General features: G+C 35.8%; 2 protein-coding genes across 2 annotated transcripts in view; both read left to right on the top strand.

The window, feature by feature from the left end:
- Positions 1-3,957: 3,957 nt before the first annotated feature.
- LOC133520787 (uncharacterized) lies at positions 3,958-11,701 on the top strand. The gene is made up of 5 exons (XM_061855449.1): positions 3,958-4,117; positions 7,574-7,726; positions 9,559-9,645; positions 10,540-10,646; positions 11,520-11,701. The coding sequence occupies exons 1-5, from the start codon at positions 4,088-4,090 to the stop codon at positions 11,683-11,685; spliced, it is 543 nt and encodes a 180-aa protein (XP_061711433.1). The 5' UTR covers positions 3,958-4,087; the 3' UTR covers positions 11,686-11,701.
- Positions 11,702-15,871: 4,170 nt separating this feature from the next.
- Positions 15,872-18,068, top strand: part of LOC133520785 (uncharacterized) — a 138,020-nt gene continuing 135,823 nt past the window's right edge. Inside the window, exon 1 of the mRNA XM_061855442.1 lies at positions 15,872-16,182. The gene's annotated coding sequence lies outside the window, so the exon portion shown is untranslated. The remainder of the gene's footprint in view (positions 16,183-18,068) is intronic.

Below are 18,068 nucleotides of genomic sequence, written 5' to 3'. Positions count from 1 at the left end.
ATAGACAGGGACTCAATTACAGAGGTTTATCAAGTTTTACGAATAAGGGGGTGTACTACTTGGCATTAAAATTTAAAGAGAAAGAGAAAGAAGAAAGGCAAATTTCTGTCTCTTTTTTCTGTGTCAAATGATCCACATTCTCCTGTATACCTTAAGTCTCTATTTCAATTCTACGGCGTTACCCGCGACCGTCAACTTCGCTCTTCCGGCAATATGTCTCTATCCATCCCTCTTCACCGCACTGGGTTCATGTCGAATTCGTTTTCCGTGCAGGCGGCCCGTCTTTGGAACGGACTTCCCCACGGCATCAAAAATGCTCAAAATAAGTTTGCATTTAAAAAATCCTTACGTGCTTTCTTTACTAGCAGAATGAAAAATTAATAATGTATATGTAAGCCCTATATGTTTTGTCGTTATTTATGTATATATTTATGTGTATAGTATGTTATTGCATTATATTATTTAATTTAAGATTAGTAGTTAAGCTAGAAAAATGCATGTTTTTTGGTATGAAATAAACAGATTAATTTTTTTTTTTTATTTTTTTTTTTTATTTGGTTGTCGTTGTTAAGTAGCACCGCCTACAATCTCTCTGCTTTGCCTAAAGGTTGACTGGTAGAGAATGCCTCATGGCAGTCCGCCTTTTGTACTATAAAGTTTTCTTTTGTGCAATAAAGATTCAATAAATAAATAAATAAATCTCATGTCATGATAAAAATCGTGCAGTATATAAGTTTTTTTATTAATACCTAAACATTGACCTCGCGGAGTATGGCCAAATGAGTTACCGTTAGGTATGACTTAGGAGGAAATATAAATATGGTGTAGTTAATTATCTGTAAGTATGTTTAATACTAAATGATATAAAATTAATTAGGATTATTTAATTGCCCATTAGTAAACATTTACGGGAAATAAATACGAATGTAGGTTTTTGTTTGTCGATAATTTAATTACGTATTTTATTTTCCGTATTGCAATTGCGTTACATAATACATAATGGAATATGGAGTCACCATATAAGGCATTTGAATAAATGCAATCCAACTTTTATAATAAGTAACTATACTTTTATGAAAATAAATAAATTAGGAGCTGAAATAGATATAATAGTTACATTAAAGAAATAGTAACCAAATCCACCGGTGGCCGAGGTGGGAATCGAACCCGTGTCTTCAGCTTAAGACGAAAGTGGACAACCGCCGTGAAACCGCCTTTCCATACAAATGTAGTCCCCATTTTCCTCTTTGGATATTAACTTTTTTCAAAGTATTTTATCACAATTTGATGTATTTTAATCATAGCTGGTTGATTTTTTTTTGATTTTTCTATATTATAGTATAGGAGTTAGGAGCACTTAAAAATGTGTATGAAACTTGTCTTTATCTCCTAATATTTATAATAATTAAAAAAACGAATATAACCGTTTGGTTATATTCGTTTTTTTGGGCGAGCATAGCTCTATGACTAAAATACATAAAATTCTGTAAAAATATTTTCCATAATGTCAATATCCAGGGAGGAAAATGAGGACTACGTTTGTATGGAAAATCGATCGTCCCCTTTCCTCTTAATTAAGCTTTTCTTTAGTGTATGGTATGGTGTATATTTTAGTTTATTATATATTTGTAGTAGTGTGAGTACTTTTAAAAAAACAAAAATCAAAAAATATTTCGTAAAATAATTTGGTTTGTTTCCTAGCCGTAAATTATAATACGACGATATAATTTATAACGTGCTATATAACCCAATTTGGTATACCGGGTGGGGCCCGTAACAGGAGCAAAAAATTAAACTGTTGGCTGTACTCCTCAAACTGACCAACATTTGTTCAGTAACTTCAAAATAACTTCGAGAGGAGGGCCAAGAGAATCATTAATAATAAGGATCTGACTGCTCGACTTCAAAGTCTGGAGCATCGTCGCAAGGTTGCCAGCCTAACGATATTTTATAGAATACATTTCGGAGAGTGTGCCGAGGAACAGCACAACCTTATTCCTCCGTCCCCATTTCTCCATCGGACTACCAGACAATCGGCACTTCGGCATCGCTTCATGGTAGATATTCCACAAATACGCTTCAACATTCCTTATGCGAACTGCCAAGGAGTGGAATTCCCTGCCCGAGTCTGTGTTTCCGCATGAGTACAATCTGAATCTCTTCAAGGCTAGAGTAGATAGGTATCTCATAGGTAAGCGTGCTCCACCATAGACCGCATCATCACTTATCATGAGGTGTGATCGTGGTCAAACGCCTACCTATCCTCCATAAAAAAAAAACCTTGTTTTGATTTTTAGCATACTTCAAAGTTTATTCTAGAACGCAATGTATTGCGTTTTTTTATTATTATGGAGTATGGAATTAACAGGAGGAAAATCTCTTATGGCAGAACTATTGCAAAAGTGACCAGCATTCAGATTTAAATAATAGTTCCTAATCTCTCCGGTGGCGCTAAGTAGGCTCATGGATTACATGAACCATAGAGGTATAATAATATAGAGATGAAATGGGGGAGGGGCAACAAATAACCCGTATGTTGTCAGGAATGTTAAAACTTTTTTTTGTCGCATTGCGTATATCAAATATCAAATATCAAATATCAAACATTTATTCAGCAAATAGGCCACAGGGGCACTTTTACATGTCCATTTTTACAAACAATAAATTAAAAAAAAAAACAATTACAAATATCGAATCTATGAAATAATAAATACTTTATTAGAGATGTATACTGTCTCTAAATGTCAAATTACACAAAAAAAAACTATGATAAAAAAATAAAACCATAAAATACTAAAATTCTTTAGAGATGTATAAGTCTCTACGTGTCAGAGATAAAATATAAAAATATATATTAAATTATCCTTAGAGATGTAGAGGGTCGCCAAGGCTTGAATTCTTATATAAATAATTAAAAGACAAAAAAATTAAAACAGACAAGAACCGAATGAAGTGTCTCACGTTAATGTCACTCAAAAGTAAAGTTACATACTTTAACATAACCTGTACCCCGTGTAAGCTTAAACAGACCGGTCTCCACAAACAGCACCCGTTCACGAGTATGACGTGTATCTCAGCCATCGCCTCCCTCAACCTTCATTCGGGAAAGTGGCGACCCGATCAACGACGCCACCGTAAGTAAAGACTTTTAAGCGAGCATGACATGTTCAAGCTGCCGGGTTGTATTAATATAAATATAATAAAAAAAAATGTGAGATGTATGTTCTGTTCTCACGGGCGCACGCGTATAGCACATCTATATAAATACTAGGTCTATGACATTTTATTTCGGTGTAATGTGGCGCCGCCTATTTAATGTTTTTTGATGGACACTTTTCATACATAGAGATTTTCCTCCTTTTAACTCCACACTCCATATTTTTAAAGTTTTTAAAGTCAACGTCAATTACACTGATGACAGCGTAAATTTAAATTAATATTTAATTTTCTATCTGTCTATCGCATTTAATAATATGTATTTTACTAGTAAGATTTGAAGTCGAGTCACCGTTTTTGATAAGCTAAGCTTTTTCACGGGCTCCCGAGACTTGTACCTTGTACCCCTTTTCACTGGAGCCAATGTATACATGTGCCTGTTATAGGTTATTCCATTCATTCAATTCGCATTAACTTCAAATAGGTACAATAGTATGAGGAAGTCTAAAGAGTAAAATAGTACTTCAATGGGTGCTTCCTATTCGTCCCACGCATTTGTAAAATCCTAGAAATACCTAGAATTTATATTCAGACAAAGATTCTTCTGTTCCAAGGAAATACAAATATGAATACTTGAATTTTGAGTTCCAAAAGTAAACAAATTTATAACTAGCCCTTTTTGCATACAAATGTCTTCGTCAAGCCTAGTTACCCGTGTTTATTCAAGATCAAAAAAAATGCTGATTTTTAAAAATTATATGCATATTGGTATTTAACCGCATTGCATGCGTCAATTGTCACATATGTCCCTGTTGCAAGCCAGCAGGAAAAAAGGATGTCACTATAAAAGGGCAACATCCGTATTGGGACAACATTGTCCAGCCATCCGTCCGGGGGAGACCACCACCAACCTGAAGAATAAACGTATAAAATGGACTTCGTGCCGTTTACGTTATTTTTCGTAAGTACAATACTATTATTACGATATTAGACGACTGTTTCTCCATATAAACGCAGTCCGGATTATTCTCCCTGGATATTGATATGGAAAATATTTATTTTGTATAATTAGCTATGCTTACATTTTTCGATATTTGATTATTCTCTATATTCATTTAACATCTTAGATTAGGTTTTGTTACAAAACAATACAAAATGTGCCGGGGTTTTTTTTTGTAGGAGTTTACTTTTTTAATTAAGTACTTGAATGTGGTGTTTACCACTAAGTAGTTATACATTAATGTTTTTATAGACAAAAGTTTCAACATAATAACTACGTGAACAAAAAAAAAAAGAAAAAAACCGGGCCCGGAGAAAGAGGAACCGCCGAACTATCCGCGCGGTGTCCATGATTATTTTAATATTATTAGAATTAAGAGCGAAAAACCATTTCCATACAAATATTTAAAAGCTTTTAACTCTTATCATAATTTAAAAAAATAACGAGGGCATAGCTGTGGTTAAAATATAATAAATACATCAAATTGTGTATTATTATTTTCTTTTATATCCAGAGTGGAAAATGGGGGCTATGTTTATATGGAGACACGGTAATGTTATTTCTTCTTCTTTCAAAATTAGACATATACCAACGAAAACAGTACCCCTAGTGTAAATTTGATCGACATCATAACGCGACGAACGCGTTTGCGTTAAGTCTCATTTTGTATAGGATTTTGAGTTTCCAAAACGTCCCGCTTGGCGCGCTCTTTCTAAATCCAATACAAAATGAGACTAAACGCAAACGCGTACGTCACGTTTCGAAATCGAATTTATTTACACTAGGGGTACTGGTGCACTGACATTACCGTATGTAAACCGTTCCATATTTTGTATAGTGTTTCCTGCAGGGACTTAATCGCGTATTAAGTACGTTTCGAGGACGGCGTTGAACCCGTGGTCTTCGAGAAGACCACGGAGTGTATCGTGGTCGGAGGTCAATTTAAAACTTAATACGCGAAATATATAATAATTCGAGAAAGTTGAAATCAGTGTTTCCTGCATGTTTCCTATTAGTAATAGTGAGTTATATTTTGTTCACATATTTTAATGGCTTATTAATTTTGGTTTTGTGTACCTTAGGACCTGCGCGAAATTGCCTTTTCATACAAACGTAGTCCTCATTTTCCTCTCTGGATATTAACATTATTGAAAATATTTCGATACAATTATTTGTATATCAACAACAGCTATGCCGTACGTATGATTTTTTTTCGAATATTTAATTATTATAAGAGTTACGAGCATTTAAAAAATCGTATGAAACCTTTTGTCGCACCTAATTTTTACAGCAATCAAAAAATCCAAAAAAGTCAAACGTAGAGCATAAGGTTAATATATCTACATCAAATTATGTACAAATATTTTCCATAATGTCAATATTCAGAGAGGAAAATGGGGACTACGTTTGTATGGAGAATTGGCCTTCCCCTTTCCTCTTAAGTTACTTAAGGCGCTTAAGATGGACTGGTTTAGCGTTCATGATCGCTAGTACCATAGACAACAACGCAATAGTGACGACGTACCGCAATTTCATATCAAAAATAATAATAATTATTATTATTGTTTAAGCCTTTTATTTCCAATAGAAAAATATACATACATGCACGAATAAATTATAAAAGCATTTAAAAGTATTTACGTTTTTCCTTAATTCTCTTAATCTAATTAAATTATATTATTTTGTAATTATTGGTTTTTTTTTTATATATAAATAATATTGAATATTGCGAAATAATTTATAACAATTTATGTTCTATTGGATGTCCATTTATGGACATAGGCCTCCTCCATACTATGCCATATTTCCCGATCGGTGGCGGCACGGGTCCACGTGACGCCGGCCACGGCCTGGATGTCATCTCTCCAGCGGTACCAGTGTAATATTCTTTCGCTCCATCTTCCGTCCTTAATCCTAGCTGTATGCCCAGCCCATCGCCATTTTAATTGACATGCCTTTACTGCTGCGTCTATTATTTTTGTTTTGTTGCGTATTTCAGTATTCTTCACATCAAAAATAATAAAAATAAAAATAACGATGGATCATCTGTATTTACAGTAAAATAACCAGTAACTCCATCAGGATGGATTTTACTAGAGAACCGAGATCAAATACATAAATATGGTAAACTGTGCCCCGATTCATATAAGCTGTTTTATTTTAGTTACATAACTATTTTACTAAATGCTGCATTGAAACAGCTTATATGAATCGGGGCACCGTTTACCATATATGTACATATATATGATCTCGGTTCTCTAATAAAATCCATCCTCATGTAGTTCGTAATAGTGGACTTGTTAAGCATACAAAATTTCAAATGTTCTAGCTCTTATACTTTAGATTTTATTCATATCTAAAAAACCCCGATTTCGTTACTGACACTCAATCACTAATGATCATCAAAACCCTTAGGGTACTTCCTGAAGTCCTAGGAAGCTAAAATTTAGTATGTAGGATAGTATAAGTACACAAACAACTACAAAAATCAAAAACTTGAAATTTTTAGCCCCTAAGGGGGTGAAAAGGTGGGTGGAAATTTGAATAGGGAATTAATAACCGCTGAAGCGATTTAGTTGAAATTCGGTGTGTAGAATAGTTTTTGGTATGGGAAATTATATATAATCGTTTTCAACCCCAACATTACCCCGTAAAGTAAAAAGGGTGAGGAAAAGGGCGTTAGGGGGGAAAAAGGGGTTGAAGTTTGTATTGAGAATCAGTAAAAAGCAGATTGTATAAAAGATGCCCCCAGATACGTATTTATTTTTAATTGTAAATCACCCCCACCCTTTAAATTAGGGGATGGAATATTGTCATTAGTAACTTATAAAAAGAAGTGAAATCCCAAAAAAACTTTTTCATATAAACAAAAATATTGTCAAAACGAAACCATAAGGCTCGCCCTGTCAAAAAGTTATCATCACTTGTAGAGCCAAGCTACTAACTCTACAAGCCCTAACTTCACAAACTCTACACCTTAGTCAAAATATGTGTCTTGGCAGTTTGGTTACTACAAGAAATACGATTATTGTATAATAAAAAATAATGAATAGTGAATACATTTTTCACCTTACGCCCATGTGACGGTCGCGGAACGGCCCAGCCCAATATATTTTGACTAAGGTGAAAATTTTACATGAAAATGTTTTTGATGGTATAAGATATAACAGAGCAGGACTATAAATAAGACTGAATCTATCTTCTAAAATATACTTAATAACTATTCGACCCACTCACTCCGCATCGCTCCCGATGCAAAATTGCCAATCTTGAAACGCGGTAGACAACCTCTGCGCCAGAAACGACTCAAGGAATTAATTTATGGTTTATTTATTCATCTGTGCGTATACACAAATATCATTTCATTCTGTTTATAACGATAACAAAAAATATCTTAATATTTATTTTTATTTCTAGATGGTTTCTCTGCTGAGCTTCCAAGTAAGTGTTGGAAAACCAGCGATTACAAAAGAAAGCAATATATGGCCTGAAACCTGCACAGGGAAAGCCATTTGCGACGTGAGACCCGACGACTACCCCCCGGAAGAAACATTGATACAGCTGTATGACGTAAGTTCTAAGTATCTTGAGCCGAGTAATATTAAATTCTCAGAATATTTTTTTAGACACCTTTTAACTTAATACCTTTATCCAAAAAATACTTTAAAAAAGCGAGTGCCACTGTCATCCAACCCGGAGGAGTAATTTTAACTACGCTCCGGTTCTTTAAATTATTGCCGAAATTTATTTCCCCGAATGTCATTTCGTAACTAATTATTCGCATAATTCTATTTTGCCGTACGATCAAGTGGCAACTCAACACAATATTTCTTATTATTTCCCAACCTAACCGTTAGGAAGTGTAGTTATGCTTGGAAAAGAACTTTTAAAACGCAATGTTTTAGGTAGCAGAATGACATCGTAAGTATATTGCAAAATATAAAAAAGTTCGTAATTTAACATCGTTCGATGCAAAAAAAAAGTCGGTTCTGACGTGGTTCCACTGTTTGGTCGCAGTTTACCTAAAAAGCTCCTCCTCGCTTCGCTCGTCGTCACACCTATCTTGAGTCTAGAGTTAACTAGAGATATCGTATTTATTAATATTTAACTAATTGAATGATTTGGCAAAAGAAATATATTCTAATTGCCGCTTCTGTAGACACGCCGCGCTTAACGATTTTCTACACCGGTTTCTTACCAGGTCTACTTGAACCCCCTGCATTGTAAGAAACTGGACGGAATGACACTAGTTCCGTGATAGATGGGACGAGTGCTGTTGTTGTGGGACGCCACCTGTGTAGGTACCCTATCTTCGTCTCTTCTCAACGGCACATCTGCTATGCGTCGACCATAAATTTTAAAAAGACCAATTATAGGGTTTCGGTGCCGTACCATTTGGCGTCGACACCCTTGGCCAGTAGGGTCTAAACGCCCTTAAAGAACTATCCAAAAGGTTGGCAGAGGCCAACAGAGACCGCAGAGCTAAATAGAAAATCATCTGCGAAAAGTTGATTGGCAAGTGAAATTCGGACAACATAACTTTGGCAAGAAGGCAGAAACCCTATTCTATACTTCTGTAAAATGATTTAACGTATTACATATTAAATACTATGCAAATCGAAACTACTACAAGTATACTAATATATATTTTAGCGTGCGCCAATTTAATTGGGCTGGATCACTTTACGCCTCAAAGTAAGGGGTCGTTCAGAAACCACGTGATCATATTTGGCCCCCTATGATTTAACGTCATGATGCGAATTATGTCTAAAGAGACCCTAAGCAAATCCAATGTCGTTTCTACTAAAAACATTATTGCGTCATTCAAAATGCTATCTCTCAAAAACAAGCATCGTATAAATCTGCTTATCGCTTATATACATAATACATAACATACTTTCACATGTATTCATACTTTTTTATTATTATTGTTTTAAAGATGGTGCGATGAATGCTTTTTATTGGGTAATTAGTTAAATCCGCATTATTTGATTTGATTAATTTTTCGAGTAATATTGTTGTTTTTGGCTCTCCCGCTTTGAAAAAAAATGTAGACGTGATATCTTCTCTGACCTCCCCCCCTTTCCTCATCGTGATCATTCGTGATATTTTTCTTTCCCCCCCAAATGATCACATGATTTCTGTACGACCCCTAATCTACAGGTAGGAGCAAAGATACCCGAAACAATGTGTATCATTTGCACCTTGTGCATTGCTTCAGGTATTTTATAATGTTGATTTTCCATATCATTCTGAATAACGAATAGTTTTAAAAGTGTGCATAATTTCCTTGACTAAATATTGGAGTAGTAGTAGGTAGTAAGTAGGACCATTTTACGATACTAGAATTGGCATTATATATGCAAAACCGGTTTAAAAATTTTGAATCGCTTTTTTTTCAGATTTACAAAGACAAGGCTCCAAAATTAAATCAAACTAGGGATCGCCAAGGTCCAGGTGGAAGTGATTGCAACCCTTATGATTATTATGTAAGTAATAAAAACCTCTACATTTCAGTACAACAAGTATTCCAAAAACAAAAACCATTGTTTAGGCAAACGTTATACAAGTTCGTCTATTTTGTACAAATTAAGGCGCCGTGGCTTATTCACGTCCTTCTCGGAACGCAGCTCGCTGAGCACTGAACAGACGGCCGTGCGTGCCCGGGATCGCAGATGTCATTGTTATTTCATTTGTTATTTTTATTTATTTTTAACAAAAAAGTAATTTATGAGATTGATCAAAAATTATTGAGATAAAAAAGTGCAAATTTTATTCTAAATCTCCGCTGGCTGAAGCTGAACACACTGCTTCTTTATCTTGTAATGAATAATTATTTGTGCTAAATTTGTGTCAGCGTTGATTACATTTGAATGTCAAAGCCGGATATACACCGTGTTCTTTTTTTTCCGTTAATTTCGAGGGTGCATCCCTGAGCTTAAATTAAGTAACTTTCTCAAAGACACCGGTATTCTTATTAACTCCATTTCGGAGATAATCAATCATTCATTTTTATCTTATAAGGCCCTTTAGAGCGTGTACACTTGCCTTAGGGCCTGTTTACATATTGAGTAGTGTTTAGTACGAGCTCATACATTTGCTACTAAACGTAAGTACTATCTCGGACGATCGATGTTCGAAATGACATTGATATGTCACAGTTTTCAATTGTTTGGTTGAGTTAAATGTAATGCCCATGTTATAACAACGCTATATGAAACATTTAATTACTTTTTATAAAAAAAAAATTAAAAAAAAATATATATATATTTTTAATTAACTATGCCATTTACTTTTCTTAAACGTACTTACCGATACCCCGAAGTTAACGGAATTTAATAAAACACGGTGTATATATATTGAATTCCCTTTTTTGTTGACAGATGGAAAAGTGTTACATGATCCTTGACGAGAAGAAAGAAATAAGATATGCGCTCTATATTCCAGGACACTACACTGTTCCAATTAACCTCATAGAATGTAAAAGAGAGTAAGTATTATTTGTTACCAAAAATGACCCAAGAAAAAATAATTGCGAATAATGATTCGCCAATTGCGAATAATGATATAATGACAACGCCGTCATGGTGTTCAAAAAATGACCATACATGTTACATTTTTCCTTGCATTAATATGGGTCGGCTTGTTTTTAGGGTTCCGTACCCAAAGGGCAAAACTGGACCCTATTACCAAAGAGAATTTGAAATAGAGATAATACTGCCAGATGACAGACGGACAGACGGACAGACAGCGGAGTCTTAGTAATGGCAAAGAGAATTTGAAATAGATGTGGACTGTCAAAGAAAACTTTGTAGCCACGTAAATTTACTGCCGTTTTTCGAAACATGATTAAAACTTTACAACGCCATTTGACTTTGAACCTTATTCGTTCCTTGATATGTGTTAAATTTGTTAAATATCAAAAAGTAGCGCCATCTTACCGGGCAAAACCTGAAGGTTATGGCGCCATCGCTCGAAACCTTTGGCGTTTGATCTATTAGATGGCGCCACTTTTCAGTAGTAACATAAATTTTTAGTAGAGAAATATGACAAAAAAAAGATCCCCAAACTTAGTCTGCTTAAAACCTTCCTAAGTGACTTTTGGTTTATTATTCCTATGGAATAGACATACAAACCGAATTTGTCTTTTTAGGTTTTTTTAATCGAAATGGGTTTGGCACAACATTGTTATACAAGCTTATGATTTTATGATACCTAAAAATTATAACTTTGACTTCTATGTCCACTCGATAAAAACGATTATGGGTTCGAAATAGATATCCGCCACCCGTGGCACCCTAAGCAGTTATTATTTAAATCATACAGTTTGTCTTATAACGCTTTTATTTATATTTAATTACAGTGCGCCTAATAAATTTAGGCTAGAAATTTCGAAGAGAAGTTGCAAGCAAAATTACAGAGATCAAGATTTTTTCGTGCTGACCCACGATATGCAGGGACTGGAAACAGTAAAGTCAGCCGCAGGAATACCTTCAAGTTGTATAGCTGTTCAAGATGAAGACTATTAAAACCAATGATTTAACAGTGTGTGTTTCATTAACCTTGGTGTAACCCTGGGGGATTCTTAGGCCGCGGACTGGACGCTTGCGGCGCGGCGAGCGTCGCAGCGGGCGGCGCGGCAAACCGCCGCCGCTGTCGCCCGAAACAGTTTCATTCAAGTCTATACATTTTTATCGTGCCGCTCGAAAACGGAAACATGGAGAAAGAAACTGTTTCGCAAGACAGCGGCGGCGGCTCACCGCGCCGCACGACGCGTGCGTCCGTGGGCGTCAGGATGGCGGGTGGACCTCAGCAAACTTAAACGAAATATTTATAAACATATTGTACCTTCGGTGTACCTCAGTGTACCTTTAATACAATCCAGTGTACCTCTCCCTAAAACGAAATATTTAACAAAAAAGGTCCACCCGCCAACCTGACGTCAGGATGGCGGGTGGACCTATGAAATCTTGGCTTATACCGCACTACAAGTACGTAGTTATAAACCTTCTCAATCAATTTACGTATTCCTAAAACGAGCTATGATCAAACTAAGGTCTATTAAATCTGGGTGGACTTATTAAGTACTAACATTATGCGCCCCAACACCCGGGTTATGTACTGACTACATTCAATTAACATCTTCTGTAATGCACATGACTTTTAATGTTAAATAAATGAAATGAATTGAAATGAAACAACGAATACAAAAAAAAACTGATACCTATATGAAAAAGATATATTTTTTAATTCGCATTCAAAAGCGTCTGTTACAGTTTAATTGCTCTACGAAGACAGATATCTCTTTTTGATACGTTAATACGATATTTTTAACGCATAGTGCGATCCGCTACTTTCATTGAAGCTGACTGTACTATGGAAACCAATGTTCGCTTTGGAAAAGTTATCCTAAGCATTAAGAGGGAAGAATAGCTTTTTAATTTAACGAAATAACCGTAATTTTTCTATGAAATTCAATTTCGGAGGAAAACGGTTTTCACTAACTAAATCTTAACAAATCACGTTGTTTTTGATGTCGATCGCTTCAGCATAATATATTCTAGATTTATGGGTTTCGCATGGATGAAAAGAAAAATGTTTTGCAAATTTTGAAAAAGAGAAAACCTATAAACCTAGTTTTTCGTTGTGTTAATGACATACTAAAAAATCATGGAGAATGGAAAATATTTAAAAGTGGAAAAACGATTTCTCTTTTTGTATGGACAGTTACTTCCAAAACGTCCCGCTTGGCGCGCTGTTCAAAATCCCATACAAAATAGACATAACGCAAACACGAATGCTCGTCACGCTATCGAATGAAATTTACACTACCGGGGGATCTTACAACCCGCGGGTCTGGTTTCGTCATGATGTTTTCCTTAACCGAAATGCGATTGGTAATACAGTGGCGGCGCGTCACTAATATTCGTAGGGAACCCGGAGCTAATTTTGCTTTCCTTTTCTGCATGAACCGTTTTTGACGACCGGTTTGGCCTAGTGGGTAGTGACCCTGCCTACGAAGCTGATGGTCCCGGGTTCAAATCCTGGTAAGGGCATTTATTCGTGTGATGAGCATGGATATTTGTTCCTGAGTCATGGGGGTTTTCTATGTATTTAAGTATTTATAAATATTTATATATTATATATATCGTTGTCTAAGTACCCTCAACACAAGCCTTATTGAGCTTACTGTGGGACTTAGTCAATTTGTGTAATAATGTCCTATAATATTTATTTATTTATTTATGAACCGATCGTGAAAGTACTGAACGGGCTGAAATTAGACAAACCGGTAGAAATCGAGTTCTTTGAACGATTCGCGACTGCTGTGAATATCATTTTCATGTTTGAGTTACGCCAGGCTAATCTAGTATTGGGTTGCAAGTTTTAGAGACGAGAATGCTACGGGAAAAGGGAAATATTGTTTTTAATTAAAACGTGCAATTTTATTTTAAACACACACACACACACACACACACAATGAAAACAAAACTTTGTACATTGATATTTTGTATAACGCCTACTTTTAACCGGAACATCACATTTCCCAAGATGTAGCAACAAACTACAAAGACTTTTTCATCAGGCGTTATGCAAGTACTAGAGATAAAATGACTTTATTTTTAGACGCGCTACAAGTTTCAATAAGCTATTAACTGTATGTATGTATGTATATGTACTTTATTGCACATAAATATCCGTCTGCTCGTTTGCCTCCTGTATCATAAAAAATAAAAGAAAAAACAGACAAAACAAAACTAAAATAAAAATGTTATGTACAAAGGCGAACTTTTACCTAAAAATTATTTGTCTTCATCTGTCATTTTGACCTATGTATTTGAAAAGGGATAAGGGGGGGGGGGGGGTTCTGTTTGGCCCTATGGTTGACTGGTAGAGAATGCCATTTGGCATTAAGTCCGCCATTTGTACATTGTTGCATATATTTTGTGCAATAAAGTTTAAATAAATAAATAAAACATAAATAAATCGAGGCTTGTAAAGTTTTATCACAATAAGAGAAAAAATTAAAGAACGAGTACGTCGGTGGCAATCAAGCATACGGCCCGCCTGATACGGTAAGCAGTGTCCGTAGCCTTATGTACGCCTGCAACTCCAGAGGAGTTACATGCGCGTTGCCGACCCTAAATCCGCCCCCCCTCGTTGAGCTCTGGCAACCTTACTCACCGGCAGGAACACAACACTATGAGTAGGGTCTAGTGTTATTTGGCTGCTGTTTTCTGTAAGGTGGAGGTACTTCCCCAGTTGGGCTCTGTTCTAGATCTGGAATGACATCCACTGGCTGTGCCCTACCACACAAAGCGAGATGACATTCGCAATGCCCATACCTCTAAAAAATTTAATAAATGTTTTTACTGTATTTTTGTTACTTAAATGTTACATTTCTAAATAAATTAGTGTGCTAAATCCAAAATAAAAATCATGATACATTTATTTGCCAGCTACGCCATATAAAAATGAACTAACATATGGACCAACATTCGACACGTTACGTAGGTACTTAGGTATAAAGTTTCATAGTTTTCTTTCACATCTTTGTGAGTTGGAACTACAATACAATACAAATATACTTTATTGCACACCTCAATAAAGAAACAGTACAAATAATACAACACATAAAGAAGAGGTAAACAACAGGTGGTCTTATCGCTAAAAAGCGATCTCTTCCAGACAACCTTTCGCTTTCGGTAGCGGAATTAAAAAAAAATGTACATGGAACGTTTGTGAATAACTGTTAGACGAAGGAAAATACTTGAATCTAGTAAAGCCCCATCAGATCATTGTCAAGAGGGCGTTTTTATTCTCATGTAGGTATGGGGTGACAGTTCAGTTTATTATGAAAAATGTAGTCCCAAAGAAATTCCGCAATATGGCGCGTGATCATATATTACTGGTCGGATGGTAACGCAGTGGTAAATACGTTGATAAAACCTCTTATGATCGTACTGCTGCATTAATTCCAGCGTCATTCCAGTCCAGTGATCGAATCCAGAGCTGGAATGCTACTGGAATAATATGAACCGGCACTGGAATATAAGCATTCTAGTCCAGTGACTGGAATAATGGTATACTTTTAATTTTAGCTCGCCAAATCCAGCGCCACTGGAATAATGTAATCCGTCAATCCAGTGCTGGATTAAACGTTAAAACGTATTGTTTAATTAATAATACGAGTAGTCTCCACAAATTCACTGGATAATGAAAATGACTGGAATTAATGTAAACGATTCGGTTCAGTTCAGTGCTGGATTCGATCACTGGATTGGAATGCTACTGGAATATATGTGAATGGGGCATAATTAATAGACAAAAACAATAGTCATTAATTTCAATAACATTTTATTGTCAACAGGAATATTTGACGCACAGCTACTGAAAGCTACCTATCCAAATTGTAAAATAATGTAAACAGATCTACATCCTCTGTCGTTAACTCGACACTAAAAGTAATCTAAAGACAACAATACCGAATTAATTATCATCCTAATTACTCTCCGTGTCGAAATAAGAAAAAAAACTCATTTCATCGACCCTTGACTATCGAGATTGTGGCCAACAGTCCAGCTTTAATTTTTTTAATGCACCAAGCTGGACAAAGTGTTGGCTTTGAAGTCCTTTTTTAATTTTCTTGCGTCCACTTGGAAGGCTCGCGAGCGCGCGTTGAAAACAAAACGACTTCTATTCGAACAGCGTCTAACCGGCTTCGGTCGAGGTTGGACGCGTCTCGTTGCGTCTCGGTGTTACCGGTATTTAAAATAAAACCGTGTTGGCGGGAAAACTTTTTTAAATGAACTCTCTGATTTATTTTGTGAAATAAGTGAGTGTTTTAGTAGATTTGTAGTAGAAATATTTTTAAGTGAAGTGGACGAAGGATTGTTGTGGGACTTGGTGCTTTTAGTTTACGTTGTGGTGTTGAAGGTGTAAACAAAACTTAAGACTGGAATGGGTTGTTTATCATTGGATGAAATTAAACAATAAAAGGACTGGTTATTAAAATAATTGATATGGTAAGTAGAAATAATTGGTCATTCTACTTTTTCATGACCATTAATCAATTGCCAGATAAAAGTATGATGAATAATGAATTCGTGTATAAAACTGTATTCCCGAATAGTACCTGAACCAAATAATAAGTCCTATTGATTAATACAAAAAGATGGTAACGCAGTGGTAAATTGTTTCTTTTCATACAAATCGGAATGTCAATGACCACTGCGTTACTGTGATTAACAATATGTACTGGCAGCTATTTATTGAAAAAAGATATCGGAATTGAAAGCCTGATTAAGCCTTTTTCTTCATCACAAAACAGAAAATGAAAGTAATGGCCAAGTATTATACATGCATTTCAGAAATGGTATCAAAAACGTTTGTACAACAAAAAGTAGAATGGCTCTATAAATAAATTGCCCTAGGTCCTAATAGTAAATATGTTTAATATAAGTATTTTAATAGATAAAAGTATCTACACAATAATCATAGCTTAAAAGCCAAATCGATGCTGCTGTCCAGATATTTACCATTTGTGGCGGCAATACAGTTGACAGTAATGTCGGGCTGTAAGGGCCTGTAATACTGAGATACAATAATACTTCCCCGTCATATAAAGGATATGATAGAGGAAGCCCTCTAAACTCTTTAAGAATCTTCTTCTTCTTCCTCGGTCCCTCATTGCTGAGAATCGCGACCATGTATGTTACGTCTCCATATTGTGCGGTCATAAGCCATACGGGACACGCACTGGATGTTGCCGCGAACCACCCTCTTCACAGCATCAGACTGCTATGCATCAGGTGCTCTGCCTTGCGCACGATTGCCATCCATTTGACCTGAGATAGTCTGCCTTTCTACCTAGAAAGGCATGCTTTTTAGACCGCATGGTATGACCAAAAAAGATGTCATATTAAGAATAAGAATATGTACACCAAAAAAAGTAATACTGGTGTAATCTTTATCCTATTGGTAGGGTACTGGTATTTTAATGCTAATGATGCACGAAGCTTTAACATTCTTTGGTTTATTTACCTATATGAATTTTTAGCTTTTAGTAGTGACTAACGTACTAAAAACACTAGTGATACTTTTATCAATTCCACTTATAATTGTAAACCGTAGTGACCTGCATGAAAACATTATTAAATAGCCGACACGCGTGTATGGTGTGAGCTATTCTTATCGGTAGGCAAGTAATCAGCAATTTGCACGGATTTGAAACAGCAGCCTGGCTTAGATTTTATTGCGTCAAAATAGGCAAAATTCGTCCCTAGTACCGCTATCTTACAAGTTACAACAGACTATAATTTGTAATATTTTTCATTATTTTAGCGTTTTATAGAAGTAAATATTTAGTAGTAGGTAGTAGTAGTAGTGAATTATTTATTGTATACTTAATAATAACTTACAATCAGGAAAAGCTAAGTGAAAAGGCTAACTTAACCCTTTGACGGATCTCTTCTAGTTAAACTTTGAGTAGATGAGAGCGCACGCAATTCAAACCTAAGTCCGGAGCTATAATAAGAAGGATAGAAGGATATGATTGCCATACTTTTCCAAGTTTTCCAACCTGGTTCAAAATTAATGCGGGTATGCCGCAGCATTTTTTTTTTGGTATGAAAACCTCAGACAGTTATTTGATCTTTTCGCGAAGATCTTCGGCATCGCCTATGTACCTACCTAATTATTGGCCCTTCGGGCTCAAAACACTAGCGTCCTTTGAGCGTCCGCGTCTATTCGGCGCCATGGAACATGACGTCACCGCACAGTTGCGCCAACCTTGCGTCGAGCAGCAGCCATAGAGTTGACTAGACGCCGACGCTCGGGAGACGCTATTATGTGATGGCTCTCAGACTTCAGTCAGACAGTAGTTACTACCAACCACTTACTTACTTTACAG

The sequence above is a fragment of the Cydia pomonella genome, chromosome 8 (assembly GCF_033807575.1).
Source record: "Cydia pomonella isolate Wapato2018A chromosome 8, ilCydPomo1, whole genome shotgun sequence".
In the NCBI taxonomy this organism is placed as follows: Eukaryota; Metazoa; Arthropoda; class Insecta; order Lepidoptera; family Tortricidae; genus Cydia; species Cydia pomonella.
This window is presented reverse-complemented; position numbering and strand designations above follow the sequence as displayed.